General features: G+C 36.0%; 1 protein-coding gene across 9 annotated transcripts in view; it reads left to right on the forward strand.

Annotated features, from left to right (window-relative positions):
* Window positions 1–19,660, forward strand: part of ATM (Serine/Threonine-kinase ATM-like protein) — a 427,822-nt gene that overhangs the window by 124,662 nt on the left and 283,500 nt on the right. For all 9 annotated transcript variants that reach the window (XR_016362919.1, XR_016362920.1, XR_016362921.1 and 6 more), the window contains exons 22-24: window positions 13,308–13,959; window positions 14,198–14,269; window positions 14,477–14,650. Coding sequence is in view for 6 of the 9 variants with exons in the window: in XM_089822957.1 (XP_089679083.1) it covers window positions 13,308–13,959; window positions 14,198–14,269; window positions 14,477–14,650 (898 nt within the window). In the remaining 3 variants the exon portion in view is untranslated. The remainder of the gene's footprint in view (window positions 1–13,307; window positions 13,960–14,197; window positions 14,270–14,476; window positions 14,651–19,660) is intronic.

The following is a 19,660-nucleotide window of genomic DNA, read 5'->3' on the forward strand; positions in this document are numbered from 1 at the left end:
ATAGTTGGCATGGTGGTAGATCTCTGACCCGATCCTGAATTGAGCTCACTAATGAACCTGTGCTTTCACTTGCAACAACATCCCCTTTGAAAGGGTAAAGGTCAGAAACATTAAAAATAGGAGAAATGACAACATAGGAGGTAGTTCAATCTAATAGGCATTTTCCCAAAAGAATTGTGCACCACTTTGCATGGTCCTATCTTCTTCATATGGAGTTTAGAGTAGTGTCCTCTAGGGAACCTCTTATTCCTCAAATGAGCCAAGTCCTATCTTCTTCATCTAGAGTTCAGAGTAGTGTCCTCTAAGGAACCTCTTTGGTCCAAAGCACCTAAGCATGTAGATACTTCACTAGGGTCATGAAGGATAGGAATAAGTAGGGAGAATAACACATGGCTCTAAAATCCAAAATTGTAAGACCTAGGTATTTATTAGTGCTTTGTAAACCATGAATCACCTTGGGTCACCTTGGGGATTTTGAGCATTTCTTGTTTATTTTGGTAGAATAGATGTTTTAAAGTCATCTTAGGAGGTTTTAGATGAGTCTTGACCATTCCAAGGTCATAGGTTAATAAGCAACTCCAAAATGCAAAAGTTGTCAAGTTACTAATGCAAAAGCTGCATTTTAGTAAGCAATTTTTTAAATGTTGGTTGTAACTTGTTTTGATCGGTTGTGGCTGTTGGGGGAGCAGTATTTGAACATGTTTGGCATCTTTAAAGGTTAGGGACACAAATTGTGATCTTTTGGAGTATTGAAATGAATAAAGTTCTGAGATTTTGCCTTCATATCTGCTGTTCCTTGTGATTGTATGACCGTTTACAGATTGGAGAAGTACTTTACATGGTAGGGTAGAGGAATGAAATAGCTTTCTGTTGCGCTCTGTTTAGTATTGATTGAGGTTTCCTAGCGAAAGTTATACCCATTTTTGTACAGATTGTGCTGAAACCCTCATCATACAAGGGTGGTCATTCAAAATGAAGCCCTAACTTGGGTTTTCACCTGTGGAATCTTACGGCCACTTGGGGAAAACAAGTTAGGGATGTGTACTATAGGACTCTAGAGTTTGGAGGCAGGATCTAATGGTTTACTATTTTTAATGGTCAGCCCTAGGTCAAATATCCCCATGTATTTGATCTCTTGATTTGTAGCAACTTGCATTTGATTGCATGAATGTTATTAGCGACCCATGAAATCAGAGATTTGGTGTAATTTGGAGTATCTGAACACATCCTGGGGATTGAGTTGGTCTTATGTATCCATTGCCATATACTTGCTTTGTAAACTAATCCTAATTAGGCTTATTAGGTCCGTGCGCAAGGTAAGGGTTTGGGAGTGTTGGAGTAGGATCACATCTTGATCTCTTGGAATCTAGTGTAAAGTTCAGAAGGGTATTTGAATCTACATTTTGTTTGATGGGTCACTTGGGAGTTTGAAGAGTTAAGTAGGGAGAACTTGTTGTCTAGACCTAATTGGTCTACTAGCCCAAGTAGAGATCTTGGCATTGTGTGATTGTGGGAATCAAATAAATGATTGATTCACCATATTTGTGCATCTAGGACACCATTCAAGTCATTTGTGGGAGTTAGCAGAAGCGACAAGGTCAAGTTCCTTGAAATACTCAAACTTAGACTTAGTCCGAAAAGACAAAATTGCATTGAGTTCGTGTTTGAACCCTAGGTGATTGGTAGACTTGGAAAGGGTGGAGTTATGTGTTAGGGTAGCCTTGAGACCCTAGAGGCCATTAGAGAAAGTAGAGGGTTTGGAGCCCTACTAGGAGAGGTGGGTGTGGAAGAGTACCTAAACCACTTTTCTTGTTGTGCTCTCTGCATCACTCTTGTTCCTCAAATGAGCCAAAACTAAGTCTCCAACCATGAAGTGTATTTCTCTTCTCTTCAAATCTGTTCTTTTCTTATACTTGTCTACACTGTTTTGGAGAGTGCCCTTGACCTATTTGTGAATGTCTTGCTTAGCTAGAACAAACTCCTCACCCTCTGCACTTCTTTCCATTCCTCTATCTTGCCTCAACTCAAAGGTACTCCCTCAACTCAAAGGTACTCCTGGGCTGCAAACTAAATACAATCTGAAAAGGACATTTTCCTACAGTCTATTCGCAGTCATTATATGCAAACTCTTCTTGTACAAGGATCAGATCCCATTGGGTTGCATGCTCTTTTGTTAGGCATCTAAGAAGGTTTCCAAGGCTTCTATTTAGTATCCTTTTCCTTGGTGTCATTCTTTGCTTCTTTGTTGCTTTGTTCTTTCATGGGCATCGTTTGCTGTCCCTGCTGTGGTTGGTTTCCCCTGTTTGTAAACTTTCAGTCACTTGGACCCTTGTTGGTCTCTTGTTGGACATTAATAAATTAATCATATCTTGGTTTGCCCATCTGGTTTAGGGTGATAGGAAGAGCACAAGCCTAAATTTTGACCCAACTTTTTTACATAAGGTCCTAAAAAAACAACCTACAAAATTGCTATCCTGGTTTGAAACAATGATAAATGATAATCCATGGATCCTTGCCATTTTTTTAAACAAGAGACTTGCTATGTAGGTAGGCATTATTGGTACTCTTACAAGAAATGAAGTGAGGCATCTTAGAAAATTTGTCTACAACCACATAAACAAAGTCAATATCTCTTTGAGTCTTGGGAAAACCCATCACAAAGTCCATGCTTACTAAGACCCAAGGCTTACTGGCAATGGATGGATTTGATACAAATTTGTATTAGTACTATTTTCCTTGGCTCTTAGGCAAATGACACATTGTTCTACAAAGTTACTCACATTTGTTTGCATCCTAGGCCAATTATAGCACATCTTTACATGCTTCAAACTTTTGTGCAAACAAAAGTAACCTGCAAAGCTGCCACAATGCTTCTCTTTGTTCAATTTAGTCCTCACAGAACACTTGGTAATACATAATTGTGCCCCTTTAAACAATAAGCTATCTTTTATCAGAAAATCCATCCACTTTTTATTGCTACTACCGCAAGGCTGCAAACAATTTGCATAGATTTCCTTAAAATCATCATCATCCAAGTACGTACCCTTCATAGAATCAATACCAAAACCTATGTAATTGAACTTCTTGGACCATCAAAGCCTCTCTACTTAGTGCATCTACTACCTTATTATATTCTCCCTTATGCTTGATAGTGAGAGTTAAACTTTGGAGGTATTCTACCCTCCTTACATGTCTATGGCTAAGTTTTTCTTGGCTATGAAGAAATTATTATGCATGATTATAAGTAAACATAATGAATTGTTGAGGCAGTAAATAATGTCTCCATATTTTCAATGACTGTATTGTTGCATGCATCTCAAGGTCATAAGCGGAATCTTTTGTTTTGCTTCGTTAAACCTTTCATTGAAGAAAGGCAATAGGCCAATTTTCATGGCTCAAAACAACACATATAGAAAATCCACTTGCATCACAATCAATGGTGAAAATCCATAGTTAGATTTGTGAAACGAATCTGATTCGGGCACGTGAATCAGATCCGTGGATTCGTGATTTTTTTTCCCCAATTATGATTCATGGAGGATTCATGTATATATATGTGTGTATGTGTGCATTACATATACTAAAAGATGTGAGAAATGTACATAATTCTAAAACTAAATCATTTCAAAGTATGAATCTATGATTTTAAATAATTTCATAGTATGAATCTATGATTTGAGTATGAATATAAGAAAATAATCGAAAAGAAAACTCAAAAAAAAAAAGAATTTCAAATTTAAAAAAAAAAAAAAGAAAACCCGGATGAATCTGGATGAATCCAACCATGGATCCGGATCTGGATCCAACCTCTAGGGCACAAATCTGGTAACTAAGTGAAAACCTAATTAAAATCAGATAACACCAAGATGGGTTGCTCAGCTACTTTTTTTTTTTAAATTCTCAAAATTCCTATTAGCCTTATTGGACCTCTCAAACTTATTCCTTTTCTCACCTTTGATTGTGTCAGTCATTGGAGCATACACATGAGTAGAGTCCTTTATAAATTTCCTATGAAAACTTGCAAGGCCATGAAAACTTACCTCACCCTTAGATTTGGGAGTCGACCAACTTAGGATTGCCTTCACCTTGCTAGGATCAATCTTAAAAGTACCATTAGTCACCACAAAACCAAGATAAATTAACTCTATTTTAAGGAAATTACACTTCTTCAAATTGATCATTAGTTTTTCCTGGTGTAATCTCCTCAAAACCATGTGTAAGTGGTGCAAATGTTCTTGTCTAGTTGTACTAAATGCAAGCATATCATCAAGGTATACAACTACAAATTCACCCATGAAAGATTTGAGTACCTAGTTCATTAGATGCATAAAAGTGCTAAGATTACACGAGGATCTTTGAGTCAAATTCATTGGATCTTTGATAGGATTGATAAGTAGGAGATATTTTTCCATCGCAAGTCAAATTGTGATATTGTTATCAGGATTCGACTGTGTAGTTTTCAATTTAACTTATTGACCCATGTTTCACAAGTGGTGGTTCACACGGACCCATCTATCATGAGAATGAAAGGAACACATGAGAATAAATGGAATACTTAGGACTCATTGGACCTAGGTGATGCTCACAAAGATGAAGTAGTAGGACTTCCTAGGAGGTCACCCATCCTACTACTACTCTAGGTTGAGTGCGCTTAACTACGAAGTTTCTTCCATGGTTAAATCCACTCCTCTTGCAAGCTCATTTGCAAAACCTTAACCAAGTTTTGTGCCTTAAGGTACAACACTTGGTGAAGATTTTGCAAATGACATTGATGTAGTGTATTAAGGGGCTTTCTAATGAATGTTTCATAAGACACCTTGGTGAAGGTTCCTAAGCTTGTTTTCTATTGCAATTCTCAAGCTTGGTGCAGTGTTTTGTGCCAGTATCATGACCTCTTGCTTGTACATTATTTGGAAGGGTCTGCACCATGCCGTTGCTTTACACGTGGTACAGTATGCCTAGATTACAAAGGCCTCTCTGTCTCGTCTTCTTGTTCCACTCCGCATGTCTTGTATAAAACTGACACCAACACTTTGTTTATTGACTCAGGTTGCTTGTTTTCTATTGGGTAATTACAAACTTGACAAGTTTTGGAATATCTTGAACTTTGATGTTATTGTATATCACTTGGCTCACAAAGTGCACCTCTCGGTGCTTGTGATTTGTATTGGTATGGTTAATTGGGTCACAATTTGTTTGTATAGGAACTTCACCAAGAGCAGTGTTATCCGGTAGGGCCCTTGCCTCTACCGATTTTGTGAGGGACTTCATGACCACCACTATGTACGAACATTGGTGCATGCGACTTACTTTGAAAGTTCCCACAAAATTGGGACTCCACCTCTCAAACAACTCTTCACGTTAAGATGGAAATAAGGGCATGAAATTCAATTACAATGGTTTGTTTACCCTTTGACAGGTATCACAATGTAGTACTCAGTCATGAGCATTCGTATTCAAGGTTGGTCACTACAACCCTTTAGTACCTTGCATGGAGTGGGATCGATCCCTATGTAACCTCTTGCCAACCCATTTGTGCGATTCTTTCAGCAACCCTTTGTGTACTATTTGACATTGCAACTTGCCATCGGGTCTAGTTGTGACCTTCGACACCTCTCGATGCCCTTAGTGCTGTTAGGTGAGTCTCCTTCCCACTTTATAAATATTAATCGACGAGGAAGACCTTGGTTTTTCCAATTGACATCTTATCAAATATATGTAGTAATATTCTTCAAATAGTGATAGGGGCATTGCACAACCCTAAGGGCATCTCGTTTTACGTCTGCAAATGTGGCATTAAATTTGTTTTCCTAGGCAACACGATTTGATTGTAGCCTGAGAGATCGTCCATGAATGAGTACATCTCTCGCCTTGCCACTTTTTCCAATATGTTGTCAGTGAAAGGGGTGGGGATGGGGTCCTTAATGGTGATGACTTTAAGGCATTTGAAAAATTTAGGATCATCTATTTCTCTATGCTTGATTCTTTTGAGTTATAAATATAAAAGTGAAAGATGTTTACAATTTTATGTAGAAAAGGATTTTAATGATTAGATATCTTAGTAATATTGATGAGGAATATTAGATGTATTAAATAGAAGAAAATGTTTAAAGGAATTTAGCGGAAGGAAATGATAAATGATTCAATTAAATCAACTATAATATCCATATATAATTAATAGAAAAAATCTGATTAAAATGAGGGCATTTTTGATGTATCTACAAGGACTGTAACATCTGGTTTTCCCGGGGTCTAAATTAACATCTAACAACTCAAAGAATACAGATATTACTTCGTTTCATAGGAAGACAGTTATATCATTCATGTTCATGTGAATAAGATTTACCGTTAAAATCAGCTAGACAAAATTTCTTAACTAAAAACTTGAAATACCATCAAATGAAATTACTACAGAAATTGAAAACCACATACCTCGGAAAAATTGAGATCGAAATCAAACTAGGGATGCTTGTGCAACCACTCGGGATAGTCCACAAATACCTCTATGACAATATCACGCAGCAACTACTATCCAATATTGTTAAATCAAAATCAAATGACAATTATTATTAGATACCACTACGTAAAATTAGGGCATCACTTACCATTGAAATCATTAGGGCATTGATAACCATTAGAATCTTTTAGGGCTTCCGATACCATTGTATCATTTAGGGCTTTCGATACCACTGATTCAAATAGGACTTTCGATACCATGGATTCAATTAGGGCTTCCAATACCACTGATTCAAATAGGGCTTCCAATACCATAGATTCAATTAGGGCTTCCAATACCATTGATTCAAATAAAGCTTTCGATAGCATGGATTCAATTAGGGCTTCCGATACCATGGATTCAACTAGGGCTTCCGATACCGCTGAATCATTTAGGGTTCTAGCTATCACTCAATCAATTAGGACTTTAGATTCCTTTCCTTTCAATTACTTAACTGTGACAGTATCTCAAGATTAGAAATATACTTATATTCGATATTTATATAAATGAAAAGCAATCCATGAATCTATCTCTTATATCTAGGTGTAAAATAATAGTAATAATGAAATAATGAAATTACTCAATTTTTATCTTATCTCTTCATAAATAAAAGTGATAATACTTGTTTCTGATAACAATTGAATGCAAAGCTTATCTCTGTTTGACACACGTTTGACATCTTGGGGAGAGGTGAAACATTGTCATGGGCTTTACCACCTAACCTCAGACCAAATCTTATCCCATCACAATCTCTAACGAGAAAGGCCCTCCCTACCTAGAATAGACAGGGAACATCTTGCCATCCATTGGGCTTCCTGGTAATTAACTCACCATACGACTTGGCAGCAGAAGATTACATTAAACGGAATCATACATGAGCTATTAAATATTTCATATTTAAATGATAAACATTGATTTGTCACAACTGACTACTACTTCAGGTTATTGCAGATTCCTTTCTCTCACCTCATCACCCTTTTCCTCGGTTACACAACTGGGTGAGTCCCAGGTGTTTGGAATTCTTAGAGTAGACGGCTTTGTCAATTATTCAAGAAGATTACATGCATCCAGCATCTCACACTTTATGATTAAAAAAAATATTCCAAAATTTAATTGTTTAATCCTAATATCTATCAGTAAAAAGGCTATGGATCCATACTATGTTTTCTTGGCTTCTCTTGCCATGCACAGGGCTGGATTAAAGAAATTCAAATTTGCATATTCAAACAAGATATCAAACTAGATATCATCATGATGAATGCTGAAACCTGCTGCAACTACTTTATGCTTAGATTCGTTGATTAGTATGCTTATCACAACTGTGACCCGAAAAATAATGTTCTTGAGACTATATGGAAATTATCATTGGATAGTATATTTCATTTCCAATTTATTAGACTTGGAAGAACACCTTTGTAAGGGTTATATCTACATCATTCTGAAGGTTAATGGAAGAGGACTAATAACAAGGAACAAGAAGTATGCAGCGAACTCATATTGCTGCTCTGAGATAAATCTGGAAAAGAAAGAATCTTGTGAATCTATTTGACCATAATAAAATGACATAGGTGTGGCATACATGACTCGATGAAGTGCGGAGTTGTCTGAGACTTATAATGTGATCTAAAACCATTTTCCCATCAGTTGATTGTAGGCGTCACCTTCAGCAGCATATACTTCTGATCTCCTAGCCAGAAATACATGTACGACATAGGTTAAATCGCATTATCTCAATCAAGGTTAAGATTGGATGATTGCAGGGGTGTTGATGGAAATTAAAAACTGGCAATGAGAATAGGGTTTGGCAATATATAGATAAGGAGGTATTAAAGCAATAACAGTATAAACAAATCTGAAAAATGTAAAAGAACGGCTTCCAAAGAATAGTCTAGCCGAGACTAATAAAAAGAAGTCGGGTGCTTAAAAATGATTACCCTCCATCCTAATTCAATTCCATAATATAATAAAGTGGTAGAGATAGTAAAAAAAAATCATGGCCGAGTGGAAGAAGAATAAATCCGACTCCTCTCTAGGTTCACATAAAAGGAACGAGCCGTGACTCCTCACTTCCAACAGTTTCCAAGAAGTCTATTCGAATGCCAATCAAATCGAATTTTTAAAAGAAAATAAAGTTGAAAAATTATACAATTCAAATTGTCAAAAATTAAATCGATTTCCATGCCAAGTGTTAATCGGTTAAAAGTAAGAAATTATAATTCGAAATTTATAATTCAAACATTATTATATTTTGAACATTATTATAATCACTTATTTAAATTATTAAATTACAATAATGCCAAATCATTTTTATATTTAAATGCACGTATATAAATATTTATTAAAATAATATGATGAAAGATAAATTAAAATCCTTTCAAATATGTTTTATATTTTAACTCAATTATTTTAATTAAATTATTTATTTAAATAACTCATGCGGGTCCTGTAGATGTATCTTGTTTCAAGTCGCCAGGTCCTCAACCCATTTCCTCAGTGATAGTGATGCTCCTGCCTAATTCTTTTCTGACAATGCTTCCACCCCTTCGACATGTTTCCTGTAAGGAATTTCTCCGTAATTAAATTATAAATTATTTAATCATAATAATCATAACGGTTAACGTTCATCTCAATTCCATGAATTCGTGATTAACGATCAATTAGCATGTTATCTTCACTTGAAATCATAACGACTAACTATCTTACCATTTCGCTAGATTATAACAAATTAAATTGCCAACTGACTTCATGTGAACCTCAACGGCTATATTTCAATTTAGGTCAAAAATTGGAATGTAACAAGGACTATCAATTGTCTTTTTGATACGTCCATCGCGGACCTAAAATTCTCTGGAATGCCATGATGTAATCTTCAATCAATCCCGTCTGTTTGATTTCAGGTAGCTCTTTGAAGTGTAGTTTGGAGTCATTAATAAACCTTTTTGCGAGTCTTTTTTTGTAAACTTCACATAAGATGGTATCCTTACATGCCCCATGTCGGTCATCCTATGCTACCATGACTCATGGGGTTATATTTGCACATTTGATGGCTTCTTCATTGGTCATAGGGTTTAAATGAAAGTAGGCATCTATCGTTCTTTGATCTGTCAAAGCACGAAATGCTTAACTTGCCCACTTTCCTCTAAAGTTCAGAATAACTCTCTTTGTTTCCTTGTTGGGGTTGATTCTTCATTCTTAGGTCCATATATTCTTTTAAGGACATTTTGGTTTGAAATCTACTATCCAACCAATTTGCAAGTCCACCAATGTTGGTTTTGCCTTCCGAAAATGTTCACTTCGAGAAGTGAAAGTTGGGCTCATTGATCTTGAGCTAGTGGTAGTTGTCTTGCTTTTTGGGCTTCTGTTAATTGGTTGTCCATCTGGCCCTCCTTTACTCAAATTGTTGTTGTTGGTGATGGTTATTTTGGTGTATGTGAGTATATCGAACAATTAAACCATCTTATTTTGTGTGTCTCTTTGTTTTGCCAAGAATTGCTTCATCTTTCTATCAAGGTCTCCCTCTTCGCCCATTTCTTGTTTGTCTTTGGAAGTTTGTCCTAACTCCTTGAGAAAGCCTTGAATTCCTTATTTCTCATTAACTTTATAGGTTGGCAGGATTATAAGCTCTAATACCACTTGTAATGTCCCTTTTTTGGATAACTTGGAATATCGGTGCAATTACTTGAATTTCTCACACACACTCGATCTAATACTTGCCCTTGAATATATATTATGCACAAATCACTTGCTGTTTCTGATTTAATCTATTATTTAAATGGAAAATGATTTGATATATAACATATAGCTATATCGACTAGTAGCAATATCTATTGTATCACAATGCAGTATGCTACAGAGTATGATTTCTCATCACTTATAGTCTAGGTTACCGATGCTGATGCGGGTGCGAGGTGCTGATGCGTGGATGCGCAAATTTGTTTTTTGAGGGATTTTGGATGCGTCCATATATATATATATATATATTTATTTTTAAATATATATATTTTTAATTGAGAGAGAGAGAGAGAGAGAGAGAGAGAGAGAGAGAGAGAGAGAGAGAGAGAGAGAGAGAGATCAACATTGACATAAGAAGAGAGCCCAACTGCAAACAAAATGAGAAGAATGAGCAATGTATGGCCTCTTTTAGGGCTGTTTTAGGATTTAGGAGCAAAAATAGAATTAAAAAAAATCAATTAACACATGCTTTTTAAAGTCACTTAAGTGTCTGGGCATTGAAAAGTCACTGGTACTCTCCAAATGCACCTGAATGTTGTCTGCGCGCTCTTTGGGAGCTCTTCGAAGTATCCCGACCACATCCACAGACGCTGGCCACACTTCTTGAGAGCACCGGTCCAGCATCCAAAAGCACTGGCGCATCCTAACGCACCAGCATCAGCACCCTGGGTTTATGGGAGAGAATTGGTATCTTAGTTGTTGTTGGTTCCAATATGAATATAGATAAGTATATACAGACAGACAGACAGGCAAATAGTAGAGAGCCCAGCTGCAAACAAAATAAGAAGAATGAGCAATGTATGGCCTCTTTTAGGGCTGTTTTAGGATTTAGGAGCAAAAATAGAATTAAAAAAAATCACTTAACACATGCTTGTTAAAGTCACTTAAGTGACTGGGCATTGAAAGAGTGACTTGTGCTCTCTAAATGCAACTGGATGTTGTCTGGGTGCTCTTTGGGAGCTCTTTGAAGCATCCCATTCACATCCATGGACGCTTGTCATGCTTCTTGAGAGCACCAGTGCAGCATCCAAAAGCACTGGTGCATCCTAACGCACCAGCATCAGCACCCTGGGTTTTTGGGAGAGAATCGTCATCTTAGCTTTTGTTGCTTCCGATATGAATATAGATAAGTATATACAATGATACATTTGTGATATAGCGGCGTGTTTATGCAACTGATATGGTCTTCCTTGCAGCAATATATTTTGATGTTTCTAAACTGTAATATTACAGTATGATTATGCAAATGTCAGGATATCATCTTGAGCGATGTTCTGCTGTTTCTGGTCTTTATTGTACGCTTGCAACTACAGTGTTGTCTCTCAAGTGCTGAAATGATCAGATCCAAACTGGATGTAAAAGAGATAAAAAGGTTTCTGAAATGTAGCTGTCTGAAGTGAGATTGAACATCTTCTTATATCTTGCCAAAATGCAATGATAAGTTATATCTCATGTCCATTCATATTTGTCGTCCTTCATAACTTTTACTAATTGCACCTCTTGAGTTTATACTCTTACAGATCTTGTGTAATGATAATCAAATCCTTTCATAATAATTACACTGGTAGTTCTTTTTGTATGTTGCTGTCTTGATGTGCCTTTTAAGATCTTGATTATAATATTTTCCTTAATTTATAGTGGTGGTAATATTCTTAACTAATCAGTGTGGACTAGTGAGTATGATAATATTGATATTGTAGTTAGTTGCCTTCTCTTTTAATCATTATCATATCATAATTGCTATTCCTCAATATCCGTATTGGTTATGATCGCTGTATCAGTATTGCTGCTCAGTCATATTTTGATAGCTACCATAGTGATTATTGTCTCCAACATAAATTTATTGATACTTCTTCTGCTGATCTGCATATCATTGCTTTGACCATCATAGGATATCTGCATGATCAATGATCATTGATTAAATATTGCTTGGCCTTCTGTTGTCTTGGGACTATCCATTACTGAGTCCTCATTCATTGATTGCTGTTCCATAACATTCTACATCGATCTTGCCTTAATAGTAATTGGTTGTTTAACCAGTCACTTCCTCTCATGGTATTAATGTGTATTGATTAGTATTAGTGATTCTTGTGTTCAACTTCTTCGTTGATCTTTTGATCCATTCCTCATTGTGATAGATAATGCAGATTGTAATTGGTCTTGTCATGGGATAGCGATTTCTGATATTTGTGCCTTCCAAATAGCAGTTCTTAATGATGATTAATCCATGTTCGATCTATGATTATCTGATATGATTATTTTCATACACTTATGGACGATTGCTCAGTTCTAGATTCCATGCTGAGCTTTCATAACCTGCTTTGCAATTAGATCATCGATGATTTTGTTACGTTTATTGCTTCACTTGAAGACTAACTTGAAGATGTTATGCTGACTGTCCTTATTAATGGTTGACCAATTGATATATGAAGATGTATATTTGGCATAAAGTTCACCATCTCTCTTGAAGGTGGATCATCAATTGGAACTAAGTGTTTTTTCTCCTAATGCAATTGCGAGAACCATCTTATTTATAAGACCACACTGTTTTTCTCCAACATCCTATTCTTCTATGAACATATATGTACAGAAACTTCTAACTCTTCTTACTAAGTTCTACTGGCTATTGGTATTCAAGGACTGCTACCCCTGGATCACAAAGAACTGAATCGCTTTGGTATTATTGGTCTAAGGATGGAGACATTATATATGGTTTTCGAGTTTCCTATAGCAGATGCACCATTTAGAGTTTTCTTGGCTAGAATTTGAATATTACTTTTTTTGTTAATTTTACTGCCCTAATGCAAAAAGGGGATACAACTTGGTGGTAAGTATATATAGCTATGAAAATTTTAATACAGTGATTGAGAATTTTGTTTGACAAACATGCCATTGTAGGTGATGAACGATGTATAGTTCTGTTTCTGTTTCAGTCATGTAGGTCAAGTGAATGATGGATGATGGGTGTCCTGCTATAATGACTTTTAAATCTTATAAGTCAAATACAGCTATAGGTTGTCTGTTTCTTTTTAACAAAATATTAAGAGTTGTTTCTTGATTCTATGATTTGAACTTGCAGGTCTAAAAGAGTTTGTGACTCCTCTCAGAAAATAATGCTAGAAACTTTGACTAAAGCTTTGGATAAATGTATTAACATGCTTGAGGCCTATGTGCATGCCCTTGAGGAAGACCGAGATTCTACAACTAGCTTTTCTTCTAGTCCATTTTCAGCAATAACACCTTCAACTCTTATTGCTGTACAGAAGTTCATGTCATATCTGTCTTCTTGCAAGTTGGAAAGTGTGGATGGTGTTTCTGTTTGTGGATCTGTTATTCCTTTTCTAGAGCAGTTCCTCCTCTCACTATCTAAGCTATTTGATGCGGCTTCTACTGTTCTACACACAAAAGAGTTTTTCCATAATTCTGTTGAAGGATTGGGCAGTGGAACAAATGATGAGTTGGGCAGTACTTCATGGAGAGAAGGAAGTGATAGAGCCAGAATTGTTGATGAGGAGTTGGACATGGACAAGGACCTGAAACCAGTGCCTGTGGGTGCTCAGAAAGATGGGGATCTCACTTTTGTTGGAGTAAAGAGTGTGCCTGGGATTTGTTTCTCCTCTTTGCGGTGGAAGACAAACATGCTTTCAATAATTTCAAGCTTTTCCCTGGTTCGTCCTGGTCGAACTTGTGATAGTTTGGCAAGTCTTCTTAGAAATGAAATGGATCCCGAGGTTGTTATCTTTTCTCTTCAATCTTTGTACATATAGCTATTTTTAAATCAAAATATTAGGTAACCAAATACTTTTGAGCATTTACAAAATTAAAACCAAAAACATCTGTCAAGCTTAGGTTTTTAAACTTTTTTTCAATTTTAATTATTATATTTTTAATATATGGTATTATGGATAATTAGGAATTTTTTTTGTGCTTATATGTCTGACCTATTTTTAATTTTTTTTTGTCTGCAAGGTTCATCGAGAAATACTTCTCTGTCTTTGTAAATCTATTTCAGAAAGTGCTTGCGAACATGTTCCCTCTGTGGTAAGTTTGTATATCCACTACATATAGTTAGTTCCTGAATAGCTTTTATAAAACAAAGATGTTATAGTGGGTAACAAATAGCTTTATTTATTAATTCAACAATATTGTTTTACTAAACAAAGCTAATGTAAAGGATCATTGTCCATTACTATTTCAGCTTGATAGCTATTTTTAATTGCATGAATAAACATTTGGCTTGTATTTCAGGTGAATGCAATGAATGACATAATTGAAGATTGTCGTTATTGTGAATCTAGCCGTCATTATATGCTTACTGCATTAGACTCTCTACTTCAGAGCTTGCTGTCTCTGAAAGAACGCAGAAATAGTGGAGACATGGAGCTTTTGAAAGAATCCACTAAGGTTAAAATTTCAGGAAAGGTATGCTTGAATTGTCATGGCTCATGACCATATTGATTAGTTGCTAATTCAGATCAGCTGAGATTACTTCCGTCATTGTTTATTTAATTATAATTGTGAAATTTATTCTCTGAAAGGCAAAGTTCAAACATACTAAATGCTTTGAATTTTGTAGAACTAGATACATGGTCAGGTCCAAGAAATTGGCATGTAAAAACTCTTAGATGCATACTCAATAAACTTAAACAATGCATGAGACACATAAATATTGGATTTATCAAAGTCTCTTTTGATTTTGATTTTTTCCATAAATAAATGATGTCATATGTCATTGATAGACTTTTCCCTCCCTTAGTACCAGCATTTTCTAGCCTCAAATTAGATAAAGATAATTTTTATTGATATCCAACAAGTGATCACAACTGGGTCAAAGGGACTGGAGGACCCAAGCAAACGAACCAACAGTAGGAAAACAAAACGTAACCAGAAAACCATGAACAAAAGAAAGAAAAACAAACCAAGACCTCGAGAAATATAGGAAGGATGGGAGGGGGTATGGAGAGCAAAGGTATCTACACTGGATGGAGATGATGGTAGAAAGAGGAGAGACCCAAGATAAGATGAGTACTTCATCTCGTACATGTACAAAAGCTGAACAAAACATTATGAGGCAAGTGTGTAGACAGAAGTGTTAGTTTAAATTAAAGACCTTTTGGAAACAATGCTGCAGTTGAGGGCGACAATACCGAGCACCATAGTGGCACCTACCTATATGACAAAGCACATAGAGGTTTAGGTCAATCCTGTGGTAGACCTAATGCTACTAGCCATGAATAGTGGCCAACACCCTGTCATAGTGGAGATGGGCATCCTTGGAACCTTCCAAATTGACACCATTGTCGGCGGAGGATCTGGGATGAATGCCCTACCTGAAGAAACTAAGGAAACCTATTGTGGCCATGGAACTTCAATTTAATGGGTGTTGACCAACCCGATATCTAGCTCATCGATACTCTTATTGGCGCAACTGGTAACAATTGGCACCCAATCCTTCCTTTTGGACTTTGTAGTGATTCCCATGAAGAAGAAATGGTCCTTCTTGCGAGTATATAGTACAATTCTATGGTATATATTATGAAGTATTGTTTTGTATTTAAAGTTCCTTTTTTCCTCCATTGCCTATACTCCTCACTATACTCCAGTAAATATATGTCTTAAAAAGGCACAAGGAGGTTTAGTGGTGTTTTATTTGCCTCCTTTTTGACAATGGGCCCCCGAACCGACGATGGTGATTGGTCTTGTTGATTAAGTACTATTATAAATATATAGTGATTATAACGATTTGTTAAGGTGTCGGTGTAATATTAACTTATTCTCTATTAATTTAATAATTAAGGTTGTTTATACCTATTTTTCTATTAATGTTAATTATTGTTATGTTTGGTCAACCAATAATATTTTTGACAAATTTATTAATATTTCCTTAAGAAAATATTAATAATCGTTTTGTATAATATTATAATTGTTATGAACAAAGATTAATATTATTGGCTATGAAAATATTGATTAATAACATTATTGCTATTAGATTATTAATATTGTTTCAACTGGTTTTTTTTGATCAGCAATTCTATTTTTATTCATTTCAAAAAAGTGTTAAGGTGTTGGTTTAATATTAATTTATTCTCCACTAATTTAATAATTAAGTTTGTTAATACCTTTTTTTTTTATTATTGTTAATTATTGTCAAATTTATTCTTCACACATTCATTAATATTTCCTAAAGGAAATATTAATTATTGTTTTGTTTAATATTATAATTGTGATGAACAAAGATCAATATAATTGGCTATGGAAATGTTGATTAAGAATATTATTAATATTAAATTATTAATATTGATTCGACTTGTAACAATGACATTTCAAATTGGCAGATTTGTACATTACATCCTTCAATCACTGGAGTCAAAACAACTTATCAAGCATCCATTTGAGCATGAAAGACCAAACATGAGATACTACCAAATTGGGCATGCCACAGAGAAGAAACCCAAACTACACCATCAGCCAAACTACCCAATTACCTCTTCCTGAGAGAAATTGAGAAAAGAACCCCTACCTGCAATGTTGCTAGAGCCCTCAACACCATTGCCGCTAGCTTGAGTGCCACATCTGCAAACATACCTTTTTGTAGGAATGCAACGAAGGAACTGGAATTCGATTATTTCCCTGTGGTGCTGTATATTTCATATGGTTAGTCTTCACCCTCTATTTTCCATCCACCAATTCCCTCTTTACCACCTTTGGATTTTGCATGATCCTTGACAAATCTCTTCAGCCTTTCCATACATCCAACAAATGGACTTGAATTGGGTGGGATGAAGATCGAATTACCAGAAGTTTCAAATTCCTATCACTGCCACCAATGAGTCACTAGGGACAACGAAGCATATGCAGGCCGACAACCAACTTTTCCCTTGCCACTATCTTTGCCAAACCAACAACCCATTTGGCCTCCAAACACTTCTAGGTAACTCGCAACACCTCATCCTTTGAGGAACCCACCATCAATGCCAAATCTAGAAACAATAAGGAAATATCCAGGTTGGTCCTGGGTCCCAAGTCTTTGTTCAAATACTCCTCTCCAAGCAATACATACACATCCTCCCAAAACTTTACATGGTCGAACTTGAAGACATTCTTCATCTGCTGAATTAAGATATCTCCCATGAAACCAGGTAACTGACATGGCGATTCCAACAAAAAGTTAGTCTCCATGGATACACCCATGTGAGCCAAAGACCAACATACTAGAGGGTACAATTGAAACACATCCCTTAACATTTCCCCACTCCATTTTAAAGATCAATGATCCTCTGGAAAGGACTCCCCATCACCTGTTATGATGACAAAATCAACACCATAGTAGATATGGGCTAGATTAAAACCAACCCAAACTTGAGCTCACACTGTCACAACACATCTGTATGTACCTTCTACCGATTAAAACATCCCATTACTATTGCTCTCGCTTCCAACTTCATAACTCGGCCAACTTTCCCTTGAAATGACACTAGATGATCGATTGATGCAATCATTCCCTATTGTAGGCCTTTCCTCTTCCTTACTACCCACAAATTGATAGTCTTCAAACAATTCAAATTTGTCCTCTAATGAACCATTCACCCCGACATTTGATAGTTTATCTGCCATAGTAGTAGCGTCCCTAAGGGCATGGGATACTTGAAAATCAACAAATTCTCCCAATAGGTTTCGAATCCTATATATTTGTTTGTTGAGGTACTACGTATCCATTTCCCCTTTCACTAAGCCATTCACAACAAGTTGCAAATATCCTTAAATTGAAACTTATAAAATTGATCACCAACAATTAAAACAATGAAGCACAACAATAAGAAATCATACACCATATAACACCAATTTTTGTTCTTCAGGAAAATGTTTGATTAGAGGGAAAAACCCTGATGGTTATAGTACCATGAAATAGTGTACTAAAATATAAGTTCCTTGTGAAAGGATGCGATCCTGTTAAGAGTCAAATACAGTGCATTTAGTACAACAGTCTTTGTTAAAGGACAAATCCATGTTAGAAGACTTTGAACCCTTGTTAGAAGGTTCTAATCCTATTAAAGGTTGATGAGAACCAAAAGGCACTCTTCATAAGCATACTGCCCAAAGGATGAAAGGTTAAACTACCTTTACAAATGGATAACGGATCTGACAATATGTATTGATTGGTCTGCAACTTACTTGCCAAAACGATTCCTTTGAAGTCCACTAGGAATGATAGATTCCACTCATATCTTCTCACAAGCATCCAAACAACTTATCTGCTCCGCTTTGATAATCCAACATCAATGCTCACATGTATACATCCCATACATACATCCCAAATGAGGAAAATAACTTTCCCTTATACCCATTACAAATAATTAATTAGGTCGGCGTATTAGGGCTTCCCTAATGTACACTTAATTACATAGGAGTAGGACCATGCTAAGGCATACACGCCTTCTCAACCATCTACACAAACATTATATGAAGTGTCCCATACGCTACACTAAGAAATTATCATTTGCCAATAATATTTCACACGTTACAATGACCCAATCGGCTGCCTGTGAAATCCATCGCACATTACTCAACAATGACCTTCCTGGAGTAAGCCAAATGACTCACTAATTCGAACATATGTGCACGAACAAGTCTTCTCTCATTTTCCATGCTTGCCAACATTAATTCCTGCTCGCCATGAAGATATAGCAAAAATACTGTAAATGTCTCTTATATTTTTTTTGTGCACTGGTCTGCTACGAGTCTTCACAAAGCAAACTATAACTCATCCAAATATCACATAAAGCACATTGAACATAGACATGATGTCTACACTCATTTTTCTACACGTGTAAGCTCACATATCCAAATCTATCAACCGCTGCTTACGTTGAACTGATTAACAACGTATGATATACAAAATCTGAGTCTGTCATGAACCAATGAACATATGTTGACGTTAATGACAAATGCTGTCATTAATACAGAATCTCTGCAACATTTCCAAGTGACAACAATATCTTCTATTTCCAACACGCTTAACCTACCTTTATCTACAAGATCAATGGTGTCAGGATTGGTTAGAAGGTCTTCAAGGTGATATATCGCTGGACGACTACTTAGAGATAAGGGTCTAGTATTCACCTAAGAAGCAACTAAGTCATCCCATGAACTTGTAAAGGGAAAGAAGACTACATGAACCTTTTGAAGAACAAACATTTAAGATTGCAATTTAAAAGTCTCACACCTCCTTTCCTTACATCAAAGGTTAGCAAAGACATTGGAAGTGACTACACGAAAAGGAGAAGGGACCACTCCCATAGGACCAGTCAACACAGAAGATGAACGTCCAGCCTCATAAGAAATAGTCAAATTTTCACATGATTCTATCACAGATAAGAATTCTCGGATCCATGAAGATCACAAGGTTACACTTACCCCACCTCCTAGATCATT

Source organism: Cupressus sempervirens, chromosome 3 (assembly GCF_028749045.1).
Source record: "Cupressus sempervirens isolate cs-2001-9-10 chromosome 3, ASM2874904v1, whole genome shotgun sequence".
NCBI lineage: Eukaryota > Viridiplantae > Streptophyta > Pinopsida > Cupressales > Cupressaceae > Cupressus > Cupressus sempervirens.